The sequence below is a fragment of the Heteronotia binoei genome, chromosome 1 (assembly GCF_032191835.1).
Source record: "Heteronotia binoei isolate CCM8104 ecotype False Entrance Well chromosome 1, APGP_CSIRO_Hbin_v1, whole genome shotgun sequence".
NCBI lineage: Eukaryota > Metazoa > Chordata > Lepidosauria > Squamata > Gekkonidae > Heteronotia > Heteronotia binoei.
The window spans coordinates 58,664,502-58,686,891 of NC_083223.1; the positions used below are offsets into that span (position 1 = coordinate 58,664,502).

General features: G+C 40.6%; 1 protein-coding gene across 1 annotated transcript in view; it reads right to left on the reverse strand.

The window, feature by feature from the left end:
- CSMD1 (CUB and Sushi multiple domains 1) overlaps window positions 1–22,390 on the reverse strand; it is a 1,753,937-nt gene that overhangs the window by 398,933 nt on the left and 1,332,614 nt on the right. Inside the window, exon 13 of the mRNA XM_060234944.1 lies at window positions 7,027–7,209. Within this exon, the coding sequence (XP_060090927.1) occupies window positions 7,027–7,209 (183 nt within the window). The remainder of the gene's footprint in view (window positions 1–7,026; window positions 7,210–22,390) is intronic.

A 22,390-nucleotide genomic window follows, 5' to 3' on the forward strand; every position in this document is an offset into this window, starting at 1 on the left:
CCAGTTACTCTTGGGCAGGAGTTTAACCACCTGGCTCGATAGGCTATACCCCGACTGGGCCCCAGACCTCCACAGCTCCCCCGAGACCAGGGAGAGCACAAGGGGTTCTTTCCGGGGGATCTGGTCTATGCCAAGAACTTTGTGAATGGGCTGGATCAGATACCAGCTCAGGTGCTGCAGCTCACCAGGTCCCGCTCATACAAGGTCTCGTCAGAAGGGGGGCATCTCCTTCGCAGACACACAGACCAACTTTGCCACCACACCCTGCTGGAGGAACCGATAGGGCCAGGGGGAGTGGGGATGGGGAAAGCACGGAACTGCCACAAGAAGCAAGCCTGCTGGGCTCACTGGGTTTGCTGGAGGAGAAGCCTTACAGGGACAGGGTGGGAGAGATACCTCTGCAGGCTCAAGACAACATTCTGCTGACCGCACCTCAAAGTGAGGAACCAGCAGTGACAGAACCCCTGGCAGCAGCCCCAGCTCCCCAGATTGAATCTTGACGGTCACATAGAGAGCAGCAGCCACCCACACATTTGAAAGAAGACTGCAGATTTATACCCCGCCCTTCTCTCTGAATCAGAGACTCGGAGTAGCTTACAATCTCCTATATCTTCTCCCCCCACAACAGACACCCTGTGAGGTGGGTGGGGCTGAGAGGGCTCTCACAGCAGCTGCCCTTTCAAGGACAACTCCTACGAGAGCTATGGCTGACCCAAGGCCATTCCAGCAGCTGCAAGTGGAGGAGTGGGGAATCAAACCCGGTTCTCATAGGTAAGAGTCCACACACTTAACCACTGCACCAAACTGGCTCTCATGACTATGTATCTTGAACTAGAGGCAGAGTAGTGTTGTGTCTGGCATTCGTCCCAGAAAGTACAGGAATGAATGCAGCCCGCCTATGATGATCAGTGGTGGGAAGTTTAACTGGCCAAGATTGGACCTGACCAGGAAGAAGGTTGTTCTGGAAAATGTATATAACAGGGGACCCGGCCCTGCCATGTTGTCTTTGTGATGTACTCGCTAATAGAGAATGTTGCTATCTGAATGTCTCCAACCTCAGTACATTACAAATATGTTTATTAAAAAGACCATTCATGTGAGAAACCCACTGGTTGTTTTGTTAAAGGCAACACCTTATGTGGGAACCTAGCATCAGTTTTTCTTCAGTGGTAACTTTGCAAGCTCTTATTTTCTACCAGAAGCTGCTCAAGGAATAACTCTAAGAAGCAGCAATGGATATCAACATCATGACCTGCTTATGAAGTTCCCTGGGTTTACTTTGTGTTTCACTGTTAGAAGAAGAAGAAAGAACAGTGGCAGCTACTTCTAAGAAAAACACAAGTGTCAAAGACTAATAGGGTGCACCGAAGAAAGAAACAATGGGAGTTGGAGCAGAACTTCATACTAAAGACCTTATAATGCATAAAAGGAAGCAACAGAATCTCTCCCATTTGTCTCTTAAATCTATACATGCACAAATTACATTAAATAAGCATCAGTAAATTAAAAAAGAAGATTAAGGAAATACATGGTATTTCATGGTAGAGACAGCTCACAACTGATCTCACAAACTGACAGTGGCCACCCATCCTTTAATCACTATGAGTAGAAATAAATCACTGACTTTGATCCACCAGAGGATCCAAACAACAAACAGATTTATTACTGCCTGTGCAGCCTGATTTTCTTGCCTCCTTTCTCCCACTGCAGACTGAAATGTTGCCTCCCGCAACCAGGAACAGCATTTCAAGGAGAATTTGGGGCTGCAGCTGGAAAGAAGAAGTGAGAAAGTTGTGCTGCAACAGGTGGAAATTATTTTGACCATGGAAACTCTTGGGGAGGTCCAAGCCACTATCATGGAAATGTGTGTTATTTGCCCAGAAAAAAAAATGTCTTATTTTGAATAACCATACAGCAGAGATCAATCTCATAGTGACAGAGTCTAGAGACCAAAATTAACAGTACAGTGCCAAAACAGTGGCAAGTGATAACAGTATAAAGAACATACATACTGTAGGAATAACATATGGTCTTGTACCCCTGTATGTATGCATATGTGTGTGTGTGTATAATCAAATGTCACTACCATTCATCACCTGTTTTTCCCTTGTACACAAAGTTCCATGTCTCAGTGCATCACTACAGCTGTTGTCTCTACCATACTGGAGCAACAAATTTGATAGGATATAACTAAATATTTTAACTTTCTACAATTTTTAAAATTTGTGCCCTTCTCTATTATGTGTTCTATAAATGAAATGTATAGAGAGATCCTGGCTCACAATTACATTCATACAGCTCGTTACTACTGCACTCATTTCAACACTGGATTAGAACAAAGCATTTGTCCTAAAATCAGGCAGAGAGAAACAAAATAGGAATAAAGGTAGCAGCTCTTTCTGAGCTTCCCAAGTCACATTAGGAACAGGATGGACACCACAATTTTGCACATGTACGGTGTGGATCAGTGAAAGTCCTTTGCCTACTACCTAGATTTTTACATGAATGGAAGGAAGACACCTCTTGTTGGAGGATCTATCCCTTCTCAAAGCTTTATCCATGTATATCAAGTAAGTACCGCATGTCTCCCTCACCACCCAAATATGGAATTGTTCCCCAGTTTGAGAACGAGTTATTAGATTATTGCTCATTTCAATTGGGACATATCACTTCTTTAAAAAAAAAATCTCATGGTGCATTTATGTACTCAAATAGAGACAACAGGTTTACATAGCTGCATGGTTATTACATTCCAAACAATGAGAATAGTTATAATTTACAAAGATGATATGACATCTATCTTATTAAAACAAAGATTTATTGCACTAATATGGCACATACTTATATAATTCCCATATGGCATGTACAGAAGGAATTTGCTTTCTTAGAAATATTAAATGTTACTTCATGATTAAAAAGGGGGGGGGGTCTTCTGAAATAATTTATTAGTCTGTTTGCCGATTTATGACTTCAATAAAGATATAAAAACATTTGCCATGAGTTGGGAATCTGCAGCACAATTCAAAACTAAATACATCTTATGTTGTTGAAATGTAATCAGAAAAAAACCCAGCAAAGTGAAATTTGCTTTCTTTCAAGCATATAAAACTATTTTTTGTGACTCAGTTGAGCTATCACTTTGCCCACACGGCAAGCAAATTTGTTAATGTGCGATTCTTGCACATTCATATAACCTGTGTGGGACAAGATCCAAGGATTAGACATATATTTCTCTTTTTCTAATCATTCTTTTTTCCTAATTATTTTATTTATTATAATTTTTTCCTGATTATTGATTTAGACTGCATTGGACTCCTACTGAATTCTGACTTAAGTAGAATTAAAGATCAGACAGTGTGCTACTACTTTAAGTTCTTTCATTTAAATTGCATTTCCCCCCTTAGAATCATAAAGTTGGAAGGGACCTCTAGGGTCATCTAATCCAACCCCCTGCACAATGCAGGAAACTCACTAACACTTCCCCCTAAATTCATAGGATCTTCATTGCTGTCAGATGGCCATCTAGCTTCTGTTTAGAAACCTCCAAGGAATCAGAGCCCACCACCTCCCGAGGAAGCCTGTTCCTTATGGATAAACATGTGCTTCTTATGTGTGTGCTTGCATCAATATTATTTTTGATCTGGGGTTTCACTGATACACACATGTACAATAATCATACAAAAATAATCGTAACACAACTGTAAATACAATTAGGTTTTCAATCATTTTATTGATACTGATGCACTCATCCCTAATACATAGGGGGAAAGTTCTAAAAAATAAATAAAAAATGTTTTGGTGCTACAAACTACACATGTACAGTCTCAAGCATGGTCAATTAAAAAAAATTCTATTAAAGGTGGCTATTTGATTGATTCTACTTCAGAGAAAAAACCATGTACAACAGTGGGTAGAAATTCCAATGATGAGCATTTCAGGTCCTTCCTACCAAAGATCCTTCTGCAATAATTAGCACCTGCTGTATAGAAATGCTGTGATATAACAGAGATACAGCTACCAGTCAGTGTGAACAGGATGCACATGTGTCTAAAGTGTCATCAAGTTGCAGCCAACATAGTAAAGTTTGATTTATTTATTTATTACCTTTAATTTATATCCCACCCTCTCCACAAGTGGACTCAGGGCGGCTAACAATCAGCAAATGTAAACTGAAGCATTGTAGAGGTCTTCCATTATGGGGCATGTAGAGGCTGTTACACCCAGAAAGGGGCTTTCAAGGCAAGTGAGAAACTGAGGTGGTTTCCCATTGCCTTCTCCTTTAGAATTTTCCTTTGTGGTCTCCTTTTCAGGTACTACTTAGCTTCCAAAATCTGACAAAATTGGGCTATACTATAGGCCTAGAAGTAGACCAGAATGTGGCCTTCAAATGTACATAAAACTAAGATACAGTAGGGCCAAGCAAACTGGTTCCTGGCAGCAAATAAGAAGTCTGAACTTGCTATTTTGGGAGATGGCAGTCAGAACAATACTTTTCCTTCCATCCAAAACAAAGAGGTATTTCTCTATATAATGGTGCCCACAGGAAAGAAGATCTCCTCTCTGATGCATAATCCTAACACCCTTATCAATGGACTATTCATGCAATTGAGTAGCCTTTTTTCTCCATTAATCAGGACCATCAGCAAACATTAGAAATCTTACATGCTTGGTAGCATTGCATTAAAAGACATTAACAGTTCCTGTTTACCCTAGGAAACCCATCCATTTACATAGATGCAAATATGAACACATCTTTGTTTCTTCCTGGGAACACCATTTGGCTTCCCCCCAGCACATTGTTCCATTTCCAGGTAATCCCATCAGTGTCACAAGGGGAAAATGCATCACCATGCCCCCAAGTAATATTTTGCCTATATCTGGGCAAGCATTCCTCCATTGCTATGTGTCTTGTCTTGGGCGCCTAGTGACATCTCATCCCCCAATTCTGTTTGGGTCTTTCTTTGAAACACTGGCTTGTTTCACAGCATCTCTCTATGGAACACTGCTCTCCTGGACAGGCAGTTATCACCTGTTGAACCCCCTGCTATAGTCCCTCTCACCCCTGTATTCCAGATAGCTTGTGTGCTTGTTTCATGTGTGCATTTATTTTCTGTAGGTGTGCATTATTTAGTTGTTTACTCTTTCCGTAAAAGCACCTTTCTTGGTTAAGCAATAGGCTGGTTATTTCTGAGAGTTCTCTAAGGGAAAAATCCCTGTAAAACTTAAGTGGAGAATCTCACTAGTTACCTCTCTGTTTGTATTAACTGAAAGGGTTAACCACCTCATTTTTATTTATGTGCTTCAGATTTTTCCGCAAACCTGTCACCTTTTTAGGTTTGTAGAAAGATTTGCCTTGTCTGTTCATGGCCCACTTCTCTGGATTTAAGTATCCACAGGTGGGATTATGCTGAGAATTAGATACATTTATGGTGAGGGATCTGGAGACCAAGTCCTGTGAAGAAAGGCTGAAGGAGCTGGGTATGTTTAGTCTGTAGAGGAGATAACTGAGAGGTAATATGATCACCATCTTCAAGTTCTTGAATGGCTGTCATATAGAGGATGGTGTGGAGTTGTTTTCTATGGCCCCAGAAGATTTGAACAAGAACCAAAGGGTTGAAATTAAATCAAAAGAATTTTCAACTAAACATTAGGAAGAACTTCCTGAAGGTTAGAGTGGTTCCTCAGTGGAACAGGCTTCCTAGGGAGGTGGTGGGCTCTCCTTCTTGGAGGTTTTAAAATAGAGGCTAGATGGCCATCTGACAGCAATTCCATGAACATAGGTAGATCGTAAGAAGGACAGCAAGAAGGGTTGTGTCAGTGCTTAGTTCTCATGGCCCTTCTTACAGACCCAGGGAATGCTGTTCACTTTGGGGTCAGGCAACAATTTCTTTTCCAGGCCAGGGATCCTGGAAGGTTTTTTTTTTTTTTTTGCCATCTTCTGGACATGGAGCAGGTGTCACTGGGAGGTGTGTGGAGGAAGGTATTTGTGAGTTTCCTGCATTGTGCAGGGGGTTGGACTAGATGACTCTGGAGGTACCTTCTAACTCTTATGATTCTGTGATTATATAGAGTCCATTCTCCAAAGCAGCCTTTTTTTTTCCTTCAGGGGAACTGGTCTTGGTCATATGGAGATCAACTGCAATAGTGTGAGATCTCCCAGTGCCACTGGGGTTGACAACCCTAGCCAGAAGCCCTTTATTCATTACCTGTTGCATACAGCTAAGGTGCACTGTCCCTTTAATTCGAGTCATCAGTCCCTTCCCTAGGTATGGAGCCTGTCTGTTGGCCCCACTTTCCCTTTGGGAGTGGCTCTGCTTGGAGCTGCTCTCTTCTACTTGTTTCTCTTTACCTGTAGTCCCAGAGTGTCTTTCTTCCTTGAGACCTGTCTCTGTTCCCTCCTTGAGCAAGCCACCTGCAGGAAAGTCTTTCCTTGGCCTCCTCTCAGCAGCCACCTTTCCTTGCACTCCTTCCTCCCTTTCCCCATTTCTTTATGAGGTTCCAGACTGGGGAAGGGGAGGCCATCCTGGCTGCTACAGCTTCCATCCTCCCCACACAGTTTTAAAATGCAGGGCTTACATGTGGCTCTCATGGCCCTCCACCCTCACAGGGACATTTCAAATGACGCAGGGATCTTTAATCAATCGCAATAGTATGAGCCAGTGGGCACTTAGGGAATTTTGAAAAGGGAGTTGGAGCTATCACAAAATGGCTGTCATTGGAAGTGGAATCAGTTGTAAAAAGGCTGCCAATTGTAAAATATTGCGGGTTTTCTAGCCAAGATCCTTCCAATGGCAGGCACTCCCTGCCAAATATGGTAAGTGCTCCAAAGAGGTAGATGAAAGTCAGTATTATTTATTTGCTTTGGGTAGGAGGTGTACTGGGAAAGAAGCAAATGGGTGCCAGTAGCGCATTGCAAGGCATGCTGGTGACCATGGACATCATTCTAGAGATCAACATGTTATTTGTAAAGGTTATGAAAAGCAATACAAGAAAGTGAATAAATAAATAAAACAAGCTAGAACTTACAAACACAGCTGGGCTTATTGCCAGACCACTGGTTATTCTGTTGGCATGTGATCATTCTCTCCCCCACAAGTTCAAATGCTGCTTGGCATTCAAAAGTAAGTGTATCTCCATGCAGGAAACTACTGCCAGTACGCTTCCCATACGATGGAATTCCAGGATCACCACAGCCACCTTTTTCTATTTCTACATAAGGAAAAAGAAAAATGCATATGTGCTTGCTTCATTATTTATCATTCACCCTAACACTGAACATAGGTTCCAGATGAAAATCCTTTGGGTAGTTTCAAATTCACTTCTGGATTTTTATGCTAAATACAACAACAACAACAACAACAACAATAGCTGCAATGATGCCCCATCATTGGACATCACATCCCTGCTATTAATAATTATTCGCGATTGTTAAAGAATGGTGGAGTCCATTAATAAAAGACGTCAATTGGTCCATGGCTCTGATCTGACCAGCAATTTCTGAGCTCCATACTTTTCTTCACTCTTGTATATGACTGCAAAGACTCAATAATCTAAAAGCAGAATAAAAATATAACTTAACTCATTGGTTGGGCTCTGAGAAGCTGCTTTACTTCTGTTCTAGAGTTTGACATAATTTCTTAATTTTTTGCCTCCCTATCTTGCTTATAGATGTGGACCCTGCCCATATCACAGCCTTATTTTAATAATAATAATAATAATAATAATAATAATAATAATAATAATAATAATAATAATAATTATTATTATTATTATTATTATTATTATTTTATTCTTATATCCCGCCCTCCCCCACCGAAGCAGGCTCAGGGCAGCTCACATGACATGGTTTACACCATGATTACCCTAAAATCCATCAATACATTAAAACAATTAAAATAGTTAGATACAATTCAGATTAAGTTAATTAACAATTAAAATTTATCAAATATAAATTAAATTAAAGTGCCACAGTTCAGAATGTGTATAGGATGGCTAGGTGTCATCTCCGGGTGCCATCTTAAATGCAAGTTGACAGAGGGTGGTTTTGCAAGCCCTGCGAAATTGGTTTAGGTCTCGCAGGGCTCGCACCTCTTCTGGTAGTTGGTTCCACCATTTGGGGGGCCATTGTGAGGCCATTATTTGGGGGCCATTTGGGGACCATTATTTTGAAACTGTACTCAGTTCAAAAACAAAATGGTTTGCAAAGCAATATGAAAGGATGATGATCAAGAAACACAAGATAAAATTCAGGCACACTGAACTAGTTTCACAAATCTTTGGATCTAAGACATGAGAATACAAATAAATCTTTGCATACCGTTTTATAAAAATTCCCAGACTTTCTAGATGTCAGGCTCAGAAGCAATAGTGCCTCATGCATATTGCAAACAATTCCATTTTTAGTACTAAGGAATCCTTCTTCCAGGACTAGTCAGTAAATTCTCCCAGGTCAAACAGTCAGTGTTCCACATTATAGTTAAATCTGCCCTCCTTGACAGCTTACTGAAAGAGAAATAGCTTCCTTCTGCACAGATTGATAAGATTTGGATGGAGCACGTGTAAGGTAGAAAGCCATCTTAGCATTAAAGGTACCACAAGCATAAAAGATTGCTTGAATGAAATACATTGATATTATATAACAACACCATCACATCTGCAATTCCCAAGAATTTGGCTGGATCTCAAATTCCAGATCATCATCTGCCAGTCAAATATCTGACTGTGACAAAATGGTGATGGTGATGGTAGTGGTGGTGATGCCCAAGACTCTTGTTTTGCTAACCTACTTAAACTGGCAATATACACATCAGTCCCTCCAGGATTATTTTTTGTACTCAATTCAATCTCAGACACATTTTGATGTACATGATTAGAACAGTGTGAGTTTCATGAAGTTTGAGAATACTGCTACAAAGTTCTACTGTTCAGATTTAACACAGGCTTCCTCTGGTTTGCCAAGAATATTAACATAAATCCCATTCAATTGTTTCCAGCTTTTATGTACTGTGCTCAGCAGTTCAGCAAAAAGATCTTTTTATCTTGTTTGTAAACTAGCAATATTTACCATCTTTGGGGACTTATTATCTTCCGTCTTTAAATAGAATGACAAGATTAAACTCCCCCACAAATTGAGATGAGATGATCATGTAATTCTGAATTTAATCAAAGTCCTTGTTCGCCACTGTGTTTTTCTTTCAAAAGAAGAACTGGGGAAGTTTTGGGGGAAATGCATATTTTACAAAAAAAAAAGAAGAAGAAGAAAAAGAAGGGCTCATACACTGGGCAAGAGTGGCAAAGTTTATCAACACAACATTAGCCAAAAAATATACCTATGACAAGCTTTGGTGCCTTTACAGTGCAATCTTAAACTGGTCTGCTTGGAAATAAATACTCATTTGTTCAATGAGGCTTACTCCCTGGAAAGTATTCTTAGCAGCACAGTCTTAATTATAATGGTACCTTTATCACTTAGCATAAGGTACAACTAAAGTTTCATATATTATAGCTGATGCTTTAGTAAAAAATACTCACGCTTTCCCCATTTTGATTGTGATTATTAATACAACAGATTGGTTAAACAGAGAGTATAACTAATTTTCAGGCATCTTATGTATTTATTCATTTTTTAAAAAATGTCCTGACCTGGATAGCCCAGGCTAGCCTGATCTCATCAGACATCAGAAGTTAAGCTGGGTTGGCCCTGGTTAGTACTTGGATGGGCAAACTCCAAGGAACACCAGGGCATGACACAGAAGCAGGCAATGGCAAACCACTTTCAAATGTCTCTTGCCTTAAAAACAAGTCTAGCTCACAACCCAGTGGTAAATAACGCTAAAAGAGCTAAAACTTCTGGCTTTCAGATGAATTTAGGATCTCCTAGCTGTACCACACATGCTACCATGTTGTTGTTGTTGCTGTTCTTAATTCAAACAAACAAACAAACAAACCTCTGCTACATGGCTCAACAAGGGACCATGGAAGAAATGAATTAGAGATTTCTAGTTAGCATCTTTATTTTGCAGATGGACTGTGGAAGTCTTGCCTTAGCCAAGGAAGTACTATTCAAATACAAGAATACTTCAGCATAACAGCATATCAACAATTAGAGCTTATTTTTCCAGGGAAATGTGGCTGAACACAGTTCCAGAACCTCTTTGTGAAAACAAAATTCTCAAAAAAAGTTTAAAAGTTCATGAAGGGTACCCGTGTATTTCTCCTTCATTTTCCTTTTGAGACTTCCAGGACCTCGCTTTCCAGAAGAAGAAAAAACCCTCTGGCAACAATAATATTCTTACAATATTGTAGGATTCACACTGGGGTTGTCAGCACTGGATTGTGAAATTCCTGGAGATATGGGGTGTGGAGCCTGGGAAGATCAGGTTTGGGAAGGGGAAAGACCTCAATGGGGTATAATGCCATAGAATCCACCTTCCAAATATGCCATTTTCTCTAAGGGAACTGATCATTTTTACCTGGAAACCAATTGTAATTCCAGGGACATCCAGCCTTCACCTGGAGATTAGTATCCCTAACTCACTTGGTATGAACAGCAAGACCAAACATGCTCAGGAACATCTGCAGACCAAGCTAGGCCTATGCATGTTCCCAAACCTCTAGTATGCATTCAAGGCAAATTCTAAATTCTGGAATCACTAGGAAACTTTGATGGACTGAAGTTATGTTGTATGCTAAAACCTTTTAGAGTGGTGTTCAAAGGTTCTAGCCGTTCGTTGCATAAATGTAGTGGACATCCAGCACACCAGGGCTTGTTTCATTTGATTGTTCATTGACTGTTTTATGGTTTTATGGTTTTATGATTTTATGATTTTATTGTTGGATTTTACTGTTTTATTGATTTATCATACTTGTGATCCGCCCTGAGCCCATTATGGGTAAGGGCGGACTATAAATCGACTAAATAAAAAACCCAAAAAAACCTGTGTGGGCCTTGTGCAAAGGAGTATAACTGAGCCCCCTTTCCCCTTGGCATGGCCCCTTTTCCCTTGAACCACACCCCTCTCCCTTTTCTTTCAAAACCACTTCCTTTTCCATTTCAGTTTGCTTACAACAGTAAGGAGAAATCACACCAAATTTTGCTTTTCTTTGTTACTTGTATTACTTTGTATAAAACCAAAGCGAAGAATGTATGCCTCCCATAATTTTATTTGGTGAGCATTCAATAAAACTGGCATCATATATATAAAAGCAATAAAAATAGCAGTCTGGAGGAGCAACAGTCTCAAGGTCTGTGGAAAAGTTTTTGTTGTTTTCATTGTTATTAATGAAAGTGAGGCAGCCAATCTATGTTCATCTAAAATGCTTAGGCAACTGAACAATCCTAATATGTTTAAGATATTTATTTATTTATTTATTTTATTTACCTTAAATTTGTATGCTGCCCACTCCCAAACTTAAAAATGGTTCTATAAAATTTCTTACAAAAGCGGTTCAGCTTCGTTTTAGCTCTTGATTTTCTGTATAGCTCTATTGGGTGTCATATAGGTAGAGGATAGTATTCAGCAGCAAAGTAGAGGCAGCTCCTCAAGCGTTAGTTACTGTAGGCCTGCCGGAAAAGGTCGGTTTTACAGGCCCGGCTCCAGGAAAGGTAGACTTGGCAGTGGTTGCCACCTGGGCCTCCATAGTCAAAGAGGGCTCCAGAAGCACTCCCGGACTCCTGACCTTAGGGGTCGGTATCAACGGCACCCTGTCAAAGGCCGTCAAGGAAATCTCCTTTTCTGGACCACCACGACACAGATAGAGAACCTCCATCTTTGTCAGATTCAATGAAGATGTTCATTTGGAAACATCAGGAAGAAAGAAGGGAATTTAATTTCATCACTGACACTGGATCAAAAAAGCCATAAATTAATATAAGAAAATAAAATTTATTTTAATACTTAAAAAATGCATCTCTCTATTTTTTAAATCAGAGTTACATCTTTTATCCAACTAATTTAACCCTCCAAATCTTCAGTGGTTGGTATTATGCATATGCACTGTTTTTAAAATTGATATTTTAAATTTAAATTTGATATTTTAAAACTGTTGATTGCCTTTAGAGCTCAAATTGGGTACAAAGAGGGCCAAAAATACAGTTGGCCATCTTTGTACCCAATGTGAGCTCTAAAGACAATCAAGTTTTAAAATATCAAATTTAAATTTAAAATATCAAATTCAGTATGTGTACCCATAACAATCAAGATGTGCAGGCCTTGGATTCAGCGGGAGCTCACAGGAGCACAGCTCCTGGACCTTTCTGACAGTTCCACCTCCTTCTTCCCACCTTGTCCACTGAATAGTAGGTGCAGCTGCATAACAATTCCTGGATGAACTCCACCACCTATTTTTCTACAAAACGACCCCTTAAGATATGTACTACAAGAAATTACCTCTAATACATTGAATATTTGAGCATCTACTGAACTCCAACATGAAGCACTCCTAGATGACTGAGACAGGGTTTTCAGGGTCAGTTCCCAGCATTATGTTGCTCCAGAAGCAAAAATGAATACATGTGATTTAATTTTACAGGGAAGGAGGAAATCCTTTGCCTGGCCAGAAGTCTCTGTAACATGCACCAACACAAGATTCCAGTTGTGGGGAGAACAAGAAACACAGAATGTCTGAGGATATTCTCCCCCCCCCCCCCACACAGAACAGTGGCTTGCACTCCTTTATCACAGCACTGGTTACAAATATTAGGCACCAACAATCCATACTTTTCTGTCACCCTTCCCAACACAGTGCTTGCAAGACCTTTTTCCTGTTGTATCTGTAAAATGCAGGCATTTCAACAACAACTCCTGGAAGTCCACTGATCTGCTCTTTGTTAAGAGGGAAGTATGTGTCATTAGAGTGGTCAATTTGTCCCTTGGCACCTTGGTAAGAGCTTAGCATCCATCACTATAAAGTAATAAAGGTGCCATTTTCCACTTTACTGTGGTGTGAAGTTTGCAAAGTGAGGGGGGAGGGAAAACAATTATTTCACAGCAGCAACTTCCATTATTTTTCACTGGCAAATGACCAAACATGCCCAGTTTTGATGCCAGGCCTGCAGCACACTGTCTTTTATTTTGGAATCAATGATGAACAAAAAGTAATTGTGTGTATTTGCAGATAGAGGATACTTGTTGCGTATAAATGTGTGTATTTCTGCACTTTCTTATTATTCAGAGATTTAAATTGGGAATCAATATAGTGGTGTATTTGACTCCATGTTAATCAGCACCACTGTTAATCAGTTTAGTGCTAGATATTGTACAAAAGCTTCCTTCCGTATGGATCTCCCTCATTAGATTGGGTGGCATAAAATGTCTGAGGATATTCCCCCCCACACACACACACACATATCAATCAAGTCACATTTTTTAAAGCAAAAGCCTGTAGTTATTGCAATTAAGCATCATTTAGGTTTTTGTTGCTGTTGTTGAGTAACAGCTGATTTATGGCAACCCCATAGGTTTTTCAATGTAGAGGCAGTTTGCCATCGTTTGCCTCTGTAGAGTGACCCTGGTATTCCTTGGCAGTCTCCCACCCAAATATTAGCCAGGGATAACCTTGTTTAGCTTCCAAGATCTGACAAGATAGGGCTAGCGTGGGCTTCAGAGTAAATAGAACATTACAAGCAAATGGCACAATGAAAGTCACCAGAATCTGATCAAAAGTAAGCAGCTAATAAGGTCTTTGACAGCTCAAGTGTTACAGGAAGAGCGCCTGTTATCTTAGCTTTCCATTTCTATTTCTCTGCACATTGCAAAATACTAGGATCCCACAAATGCACGATATCCATCTACTGAAGTGAAATGTTACAGCTACTCATCTTCTTCCTATTACTTAGAGAATATGAAAGTACCATTTTTCACACACAGTTTTAGCTGTGTCCAAATTATTTATAAGCACCACTGGAGTTCAGAATTTCATTTTTAACTGCATAGCAGCACAAGAAATCTAATAGACCAGACCTTGGAGAGCACTCCTCATTGTGACAACTACCTTCAAGATGCTAATCAGGCATAAAGAATGAAGCTGCATTTATCTAGGATAATGTATCCTACGATGCAGCCATACAAGAGGTTTAGGTGATAGGGTTATTACTCTGTATAGCTGAGAGTATTTATAAGTGTCAGTTTAAACCTGCCTTGTTCAAGGCAGGGTTTGGAAGCACATTTGGAAGGGTCACTGTATATTATATACACAGAATTCATATAGATCAAGACCATGGGTCAGAGGTATCAAAGCCCAATGTGTTTTCCCTGCAGTCACACAGCAACTGAGGGGGAAAGCATATTTAAAGTCCCAAGGAGCCTAATTCACTTTGGAACGGTAGCATGAGGGAAACAGAGCCTCCGGTCTTCTCCACTCTGTTTTCCCAAGCTGAAATGGCCCCCGGCAGGAAATTATTTCCATAACTTTAGAGCTGCACATACTTGGAATACTCCAAATGCAGTTCCAAAGTTATGCAAATAAGTCCTTGCATGGGCTGTTTTAGCTTGGAAAGTGTTAAATACTGGGTTCAATACATTGGAGTTCAAACAGGAATATATTTTATTGGCAACTAAGGCAAAATGGTGGGGCCATGACCCCACTTTTATGCATGCAAACGAAACACATACACCCCAATTCCCATGCCAAATCACAGCAGTCAAGTTTTGCACCAAGACCACTCATTGGTTACTACTTAGTGTTCAAATATATGAAGAGTCTCTAACATTTCCCGCTGCTGTCCAGGCACGCGCGAAAGCTTCCTGCCAAACATAAAGTCCAGTACACAGCAGAAAGAAAGGTGGGTCTGGGGAGCCTCAGATGCCCAACAGCATAATGTTTAGTTAAGCCCTAAGACTCATGATCTAAGGCCAGTTCTCAAGCACAGGCTGGACCTCACTGCTGCATCATTAAGGCATCTATTCATCCACAGTGGAAGGACACAGTCTGTGCAGAGCATCATGATCATCTCATTGGGTAAGAGGTCCAACTGATTTGTGAGAACATTTTCGCATAATTTTCAAGCTCATTTTTTAAAGTATGAATGTGAAAAATAGGTTTTTAAAAACATTTTTTTCCTGAAATTCATTTTACAAATATGCATTCATCCTGGGTTGTTTTTTGTTTAGGTTTTTTTGAACCATGTGCCTACCACTTCAATATTACTGATCCAGAAAAGTTCACATATTTCCATGAATTTAGGAATGTTCCATATATTTGAATTTGAAATTTCACATTTGATCTAGATTTAATCATTCTAATATTTCCTAATTTGCATGATTGCACTGCTTGTTCTGTTCTCTCAAACACACATTATCTGGAACACTGAAATGACATAATCTTCTCAATCATTTGCCTACACAGCAGGTCCTAATTTCACAAACATTCTGCTCATCACAGTTCATTGCCCTTCACATGTAGGAATCTTTGGTTTTATAATATTCCAGGAAGTCCCAATTCAGATTTGCCAGAAGGAAATCAATCTTCCTAGGAAAAGGAAATAAACTGGCCCAATAAACTGTCGTGTTAACATGGAAAATGAACAATATGGTATGCTCTTGAAACAGTGTTTAACAGAGAAAAGGAGCACTCTACCTAAAATGGATCACTTCAAATGCAAATGGACATCAAACTCATTAACAGTTTAAATGATTGGGGCAGAAATAATTAAGTCTGAAATGGTTTAAAATTTATATTATCAGTTAATTATTTGGCTCTTGCTTACTTAGAAGAAGTAATGAGAAACTGCTATTTTGACTTCAATGATATCAACAGGTTTTAATTGGCTCACTAATAAAATGAGAAAGGAATTTTAAAATGCTGCTCTTGCATATGCAGTCTGCAACAGGTGGGGGTATTTCACATCAAATCAATTACTGTCAAAGAATGAAATTAACATGGTAATTTCCTTCATTATAACCTTTAATACAAACTTACCATATAGTTTTTATACAGTATCAAGTAGATCTGTTGTTGGCATTTGAGTAACCTGCATCTTATTTCTGATAAATGAAATCCTTATGAGTCTCATCTTTCTTGCAACTATAATTCTGCATTTCCAGGCCATTATTTCCTCCTGGTCATTAGTCTTCACACTGAAGCCATAAAGAACATGATCCCTGCAATGTCCCTATACTATGCTGCTTAACAAGCTACTTCCCCTTTCATGAGTATTGTTTCTGTGGAATCTGGGAAGGTTGGCTACAGTGTGGTGAAAGCGAACCTCATTTCATATTGGAATGGAAACATACTTGAACACATGCAATTGCCGTAGACTGAGTGGAAACCATTAGTCTGTCAGTGTCAGTACTACCTACTCTGACTACCAACAGTTCTCCAGGTTACAGGAATATGTTTATAATGACATTTGCTACTGGATCCTTTTAAGTGGAGATACCAAGACTGAACCTGGGACCTTCTGCATGCTCTAATATTGAGCCATACCCCCTCCCCGCCCAACATCAAAAACTTCAAAAGAATGATGGAATCTGACCCAACAAAATGAGATGAAAATATTGCAACCAGAAAATGGTTTCACATCACAAGTACCTACTTTACCTAGTAACATATAACTGCAAAGGTAAGCCATAAAAGATAGTAACAGGATTTTGCCTTCTAATCTCCTTGCCCACCAAAATTACTTCAACCTAGAATACACTCTGCCCACCCAAAGGGAAATGTTAGAACACCCATCTGATCATGTGGACACACATTCATATAGTTTGCAGTGTTCATATATTCTATGATTGAACTGAACTTGTGTAGTCAGGGGAAGGGAAGTGATCCTCTACCCCATTCTTCATGCACTGTCTATACTCAGATGTTTCATTTTTTTCATGGCTACTAGTTCTTCTGAAACTGTTGGAAGTTTGCATCAGATGAACAGATTCAGTTGCTTGTTCAGAAGTTATGTGACTCAAAAGAATTATGTCTACATTGTTCTCAAAAGTATTTTGAGACATTTCCGAGAGTTCTGAGAGAGAGCAGAGAAGCTCTGAGATAGAGAGAGAATAACTGATATAAGGGTGAGCAGCTGGGGAAGTTGCTGAGAATTTCTGAGTTTGTGTGACTGCAGAAAATTCTGAGTTTGTGGTTGCTGGGGAACTGCTGTTTGGTTGGTTGGTTGGTTGAGTGGGCTGAAGGTGAAGGTGATTGTTGTGGCAGAACAGAGCAGAGCAGCTCTGATAGCTGACACAGCTGGAGAAGTTGCTGAGAATTTCTGAATTTTGAAAGACTTCATTCTGAGGTTTGTGGGGCTGCCTAAAATTCTGAGTTGTGATAGCCGGGGAACTGCTCTTTGTTTGGTCTTTGTCTGCTCTTTGTTTGCTCTTTGTTTGGTTGAGTGGGCTAAAGGTGAAAGAGATTGAGAGTGATTGCTGCTGATTGCTTAGGAGGGCCTCTGCTCCATCCTCTTTGCATTTTAAGCTGCGACTTGCCAAAGGCTGAGCACATCTCACAGAGGTCTGAGAGGAGCAGAACAGAGCAGAGCAGCTCTGATAGCTGACACAGCTGGAGAAGCTGCTGAGAATTTCTGAATTTTGAAGGACTTCATTCTGAGGTTTGTGGGGCTGCCTAAAATTCTGAGTTGTGATAGCTGGGGAACTGCTTTTTGTTTGGTCTTTGTTTGGTTGAGTGGGCTAAAGGTGAAAGAGATTGAGAGTGATTGCTGCTGATTGCTTAGGAGTGCCTCTGCTCCACCCTCTTTGCATTTTAAGCTAAAGCTAAAGGGCTCTTGGCCTGTGGCTCTTTGCCTAGAGGCTCCCTAAGGACCAGGAACCCAAATCCCTGATTTCCTTGTTCTCCCAATAAGGTAAGCTGACCCTCCAGAAGGGTAGCCACATAAACAAACAGCATTTAAAGAGGACTGTATATTATATATATATATATATATATATATATATATATATATATATATATATAAAAGATAAAATGCCAGCAGGGGGTTGAGGGCTTTCCAGTGTTTTGCACTGAGTGTCACATGTACGACTATCTGCCCAAAGGACAGAAGTCTTGGATGTGTGCTCGATGCAAGGAGCTCCTGGTCCTCAGGGAACGAATTCGTACCATTGAGGCCGAGGTGACTGCCCTGGAAAAGCAGAGACGCTCAGTTAGGCACTTGGGGAAGACTCTAGGGGGTGTATTAGATGAGCCCCGCTCTGAACATAGCAGCCCCGTTGCTGCCAGAGAGCATGAGGGTCGAGAGGGAACAGGGCACTGTGCTGAGGATAAGGGGAATGTGCCCTCAGAAGGGACCTCTTCTTCAGTTGGTGAGCGGGAATCCTCTCGCACCAAGGAACCATCCCTGGGCAGGGGGGAGGGGGGTTTGGTAGTTGGTGATTCGATCCTTAGGCAAGTAGACAGCTAGGTGGCGAAACCGCATACTGACAGTATGGTGACTTGCCTGCCTGGTGCAAAGGTAGTGGACATTACGCGTGTAGTAGATAGGCTGATAGACAGTGCTGGGGAGGAGCCTGTGGTCGTGGTGCATGTTGGCACCAACAATGTGGGGAAATGCAGTCGTGAGTTCCTGGAGGAAAAATTTAGGCTGCTAGGCGGGAGACTTAAGGCCAGGACCTCCAAGGTAGCCTTCTCAGAAGTGCTACCTGTTCCACATGCAGGGCAGGAGAGACAGGCACAAATTAGAAGTCTCAATGTGTGGATGAGACGATGGTGTAAGGAGGAAGGGTTTAAGTTTGTTAGGCACTGGGATGCTTTCTGGAACAAGCGGGAGCTGTACAAAAGAGATGGTCTCCACTTGTCCCCAGATGGAACCAGGCTGCTGGCACTTAAAATCAAAAAGGTGGCAGAGCAGTTTTTAAACTAAATCTTGGGGGAAAGCTGACAGGAGATGAAATGTCTCTGGTTCGAGAGGACTCGTCTCAAAGAGATGAAGGGTTGGCTGATATTTTTCTACCGGGTAACATATCAGAGTTGTCCACTGTGATGGTGACAAACAGTATGGACTGTCTGCCAGAGTCTCGAGGTGGCAGGAGGAAGATGGCAGGCCTAGCTTACCTAGGAAATTATAGATGTTTGTATGCAAATGCTAGAAGTGTTCGATGTAAAATTGGTGAATTGGAATGTTTAGTGTTGGGAGAAAACATAGACATTGTGGGAATTTCAGAAACTTGGTGGAATGAGGAGAATCAGTGGGACACGGTGATTCCTGTATATAAGTTTATCGAAAGGATAGGGAGGGAAGGGTTGGAGGTGGGATGGCTCTGTATGTCAGAGAGGATATACGGTCCAGTAAGACTGAGGTCAGAGAATTAGATTCACTTTTAGAAATGCTTTGGGTTGAAATAGAGGGCTCAAAAGGAAATTTAACTATGGGAGTTTGTTATCGCTAACCAAATCAAAAGAGAGAGGACGATTATAATATGATGGAAGGCTTAAAGATAGCGGCTAAACGAAAAAAACTGTGTCGTAATAGGTGATTTTAACTACCTGCAGATTGATTGGGTCAACATAAAGACCAACAATAAAAATTTCTTAAAATATATTAGAAGCAGGAAACCAGCCAGGGAGGCAGTGGGGCCCTTGGATGATCAAGGGGTAAAAGGATTACTGAAGGAGGATAGGGAAATGGCTGAGAAGCTGCATGAATTTTTTGCCTCCATCTTCACTGTGGAGGATGAGACATGTTTGCCGCTCCAAAACCACTAATTTCGGAAGGGGTGTTGAAAGACTGAGGTGAGAAGAGAGGAGGTCCTACAACTGATTGACGAATTAAAAACTAAAAAGTCACCAGATCCGGATGGCATTCATTCAAGAGTTCTGAAAGAACTCAAAGTTGAACTTGTGGATCTTCTGACAAAAATATGTAATCTTTCATTGAAATCTGCCTCCGTTCCTGAGGACTGGAAGGTAGCAAATGTCACCCCCATCTTTAAAAAGAGTTCCAGAGGAGATCCGGGAAATTACAGGCCAGTCTGTCTGACTTCAATACCGGGAAAGTTGGTAGAAACCATTATCAAGGACAGAATGAGTAGGCACATTGATGAACATGAGTTATTGAGGAAGACTCAGCAGGGGTTCTGTAAGGGAAGATCTTGCCTCACTAATCTGTTACAGTTCTTTGAGGGGGTGAACAAACATGTGGGCAAAGGAGACCCAATAGATGTTGTTTACCTTGACTTCCAGAAAGCTTTTGATAAAGTTCCTCATCAAAGGCTCCTTAGAAAGCTCAAGAGTCATGGAGTAAAAGGACAGGTCCTCTTGTGGATCAAAAACTGGCTAATTAATAGGAAGCAGAGAGTGAATATAAATGGGCAGTCTTCGCAGCAGAGGACAGTAAGCAGTGGGGTGCGGCAGGGCTTAGTACTGGGTCCCATGCTCTTTAACTTGTTCATAAATGATTTGGAGTTGGGAGTGAGCAGTGAAGTGGCCAAGTTTGCAGATGACACTAAATTGTTCAGGGTGCTGAGAACCAGAGAGAATTGTGAGGCACTCCCAAGGGATCTGTTAAGGCTGGGTGAGTGGGCGTCAACGTGGCAGATGAGGTTCAATGTGGCCAAGTGCAAAGTAATGCACATTGGGGCCAAGAATCCCAGCTACAAATACAAGTTGATGGGGTGTGAACTGGCAGAGACTGACCAAGAGACATATCTTGGGGTCGTGGTAGATAACTCACTGAAAATGTCAAGGCAGTGTATGATTGCAATAAAAAAGGCCAACACCATGCTGGGAATTATTAGGAAGGGAATTGAAAACAAATCAGCCAGTATCATAATGCCCCAGTATAAATTGATGGTGCGGTCTCATTAGGAATACTGTGTTCAATTCTGGTCACCGCACCTCAAAAATGATGTTATAGCATTGGAAAAAGTCCAGAAAAGGGCAACTAGAATGATTAAAGGGTTGGAACACTTTCCCTATGAAGAAAGGTTAAAACGCTTGGGGCTCTTTAGCTTGGAAAAACGTCGACTGCAGGGTGACATAATAGAGGTTTACAAGATAATGCATGTGATGGAGAAAGAAGAGAAAGAAGTACTTTTCTCCCTTTCTCACAATACAAGAACTTGTGGGCATTCAATGAAATTGCTGAGCAGTCAGGTTAAAACGGATAAAAGGAAGTACTTCACCCAAAGGGTGATTAACACGTGGAATTCACTGCCACAGGAGGTGGTGGCGGCTACAAGCATAGACAGCTTCAAGAGAGGGTTAGATAAATATACGGAGCAGAGGTCCATCAGTGGCTATTAATCACAGTGTGTATATGTGTGTGTGTGTGTGTGTGTATGTATATATATATATATATATATACATACAATTTTTTGGCCACTGAGTGACACAGAGTGTTGAACTGGATGGGCCATTGGCCTGATCCAACATGGCTTCTCTTATGTTATGTTCTTATTTCAGAGATCAACCCTTTCCTGAAATGGGTTCTCTAAAATAACAACAATTAGAAGTCTTCTTGCAATGCCTTTCTGTGTTTGTTTGTTTTTTTCAAAAGGGTCTTAAAGATCCCAGATTGAGAAAACCTGAAAACCTCATCCAAAAGCATCACAAACATAGACACATGCAAAATAAGTCTATCAAGGCTCTTCTAATTGTTTCTAGCTGTTTCTTTTGAAGCATAAAAAATTGCTCACAAAAATATATGTTAGTAAAATTGGTTATGGAAAACGCAGCCACAGTAAAATATGCACACCACAAAAGTATCATGATGAATTTGAAAATGGTGTGCTTTCTGCAGCTTCTATCAAATTACTTTAACAAGTATTACTTCCAGTTGATTTTCTTGCATATGTGTTGGAAGGCATCCAGCAGCATGAGTGTAATAATTTGTACCTGCAAAATGCCATAGCATACATCAGGGGGAAACATGAAATGGAGCACAGATAGTAGAACTGAAAAAAAAATGTTTCATATGCTCAGGGTATGCTCAGCATGGAAGCTGTACTGCCTAGACTCAAGTGATTTTCAATTAACTCAAGATAAATCACAATGTCTAACACAGTGAACCCATTAATGAGATTGGAAGATACCTGACTAACCTGAGAAGGGCTCTAACTGTTAAGTCAATGATTCAAGACTACAATGGAGATGGGAATTCCCGGATGAGTACAAAAACAGGAAGTTCCTGAAGAGATAATGAAAGGATGAAGGAATAGCAAAGTAAGACAAAACTGCTAAAGCACAGCCTAAATTGCGACATTGTGATATTGTGCATTGCATCAGTGAAAGCTGTGCGCCATTGCTACAAGAAGGCTGACCTAAGAAAAGAAAGGATAATAGCAATAGTTAATGAAGTACAAGGGAAAAAGGGCCACCCCTCAAGCAAAATCAAAGAGGAAAAATGCTGCAAAGGGGAAAAGAAGTTTTATTTTACTGGAACACACATTTTCTACACATTTCATACACTGCCTCATCAAGGGATCTGTAAGGCAACCGTCTTTTAAGA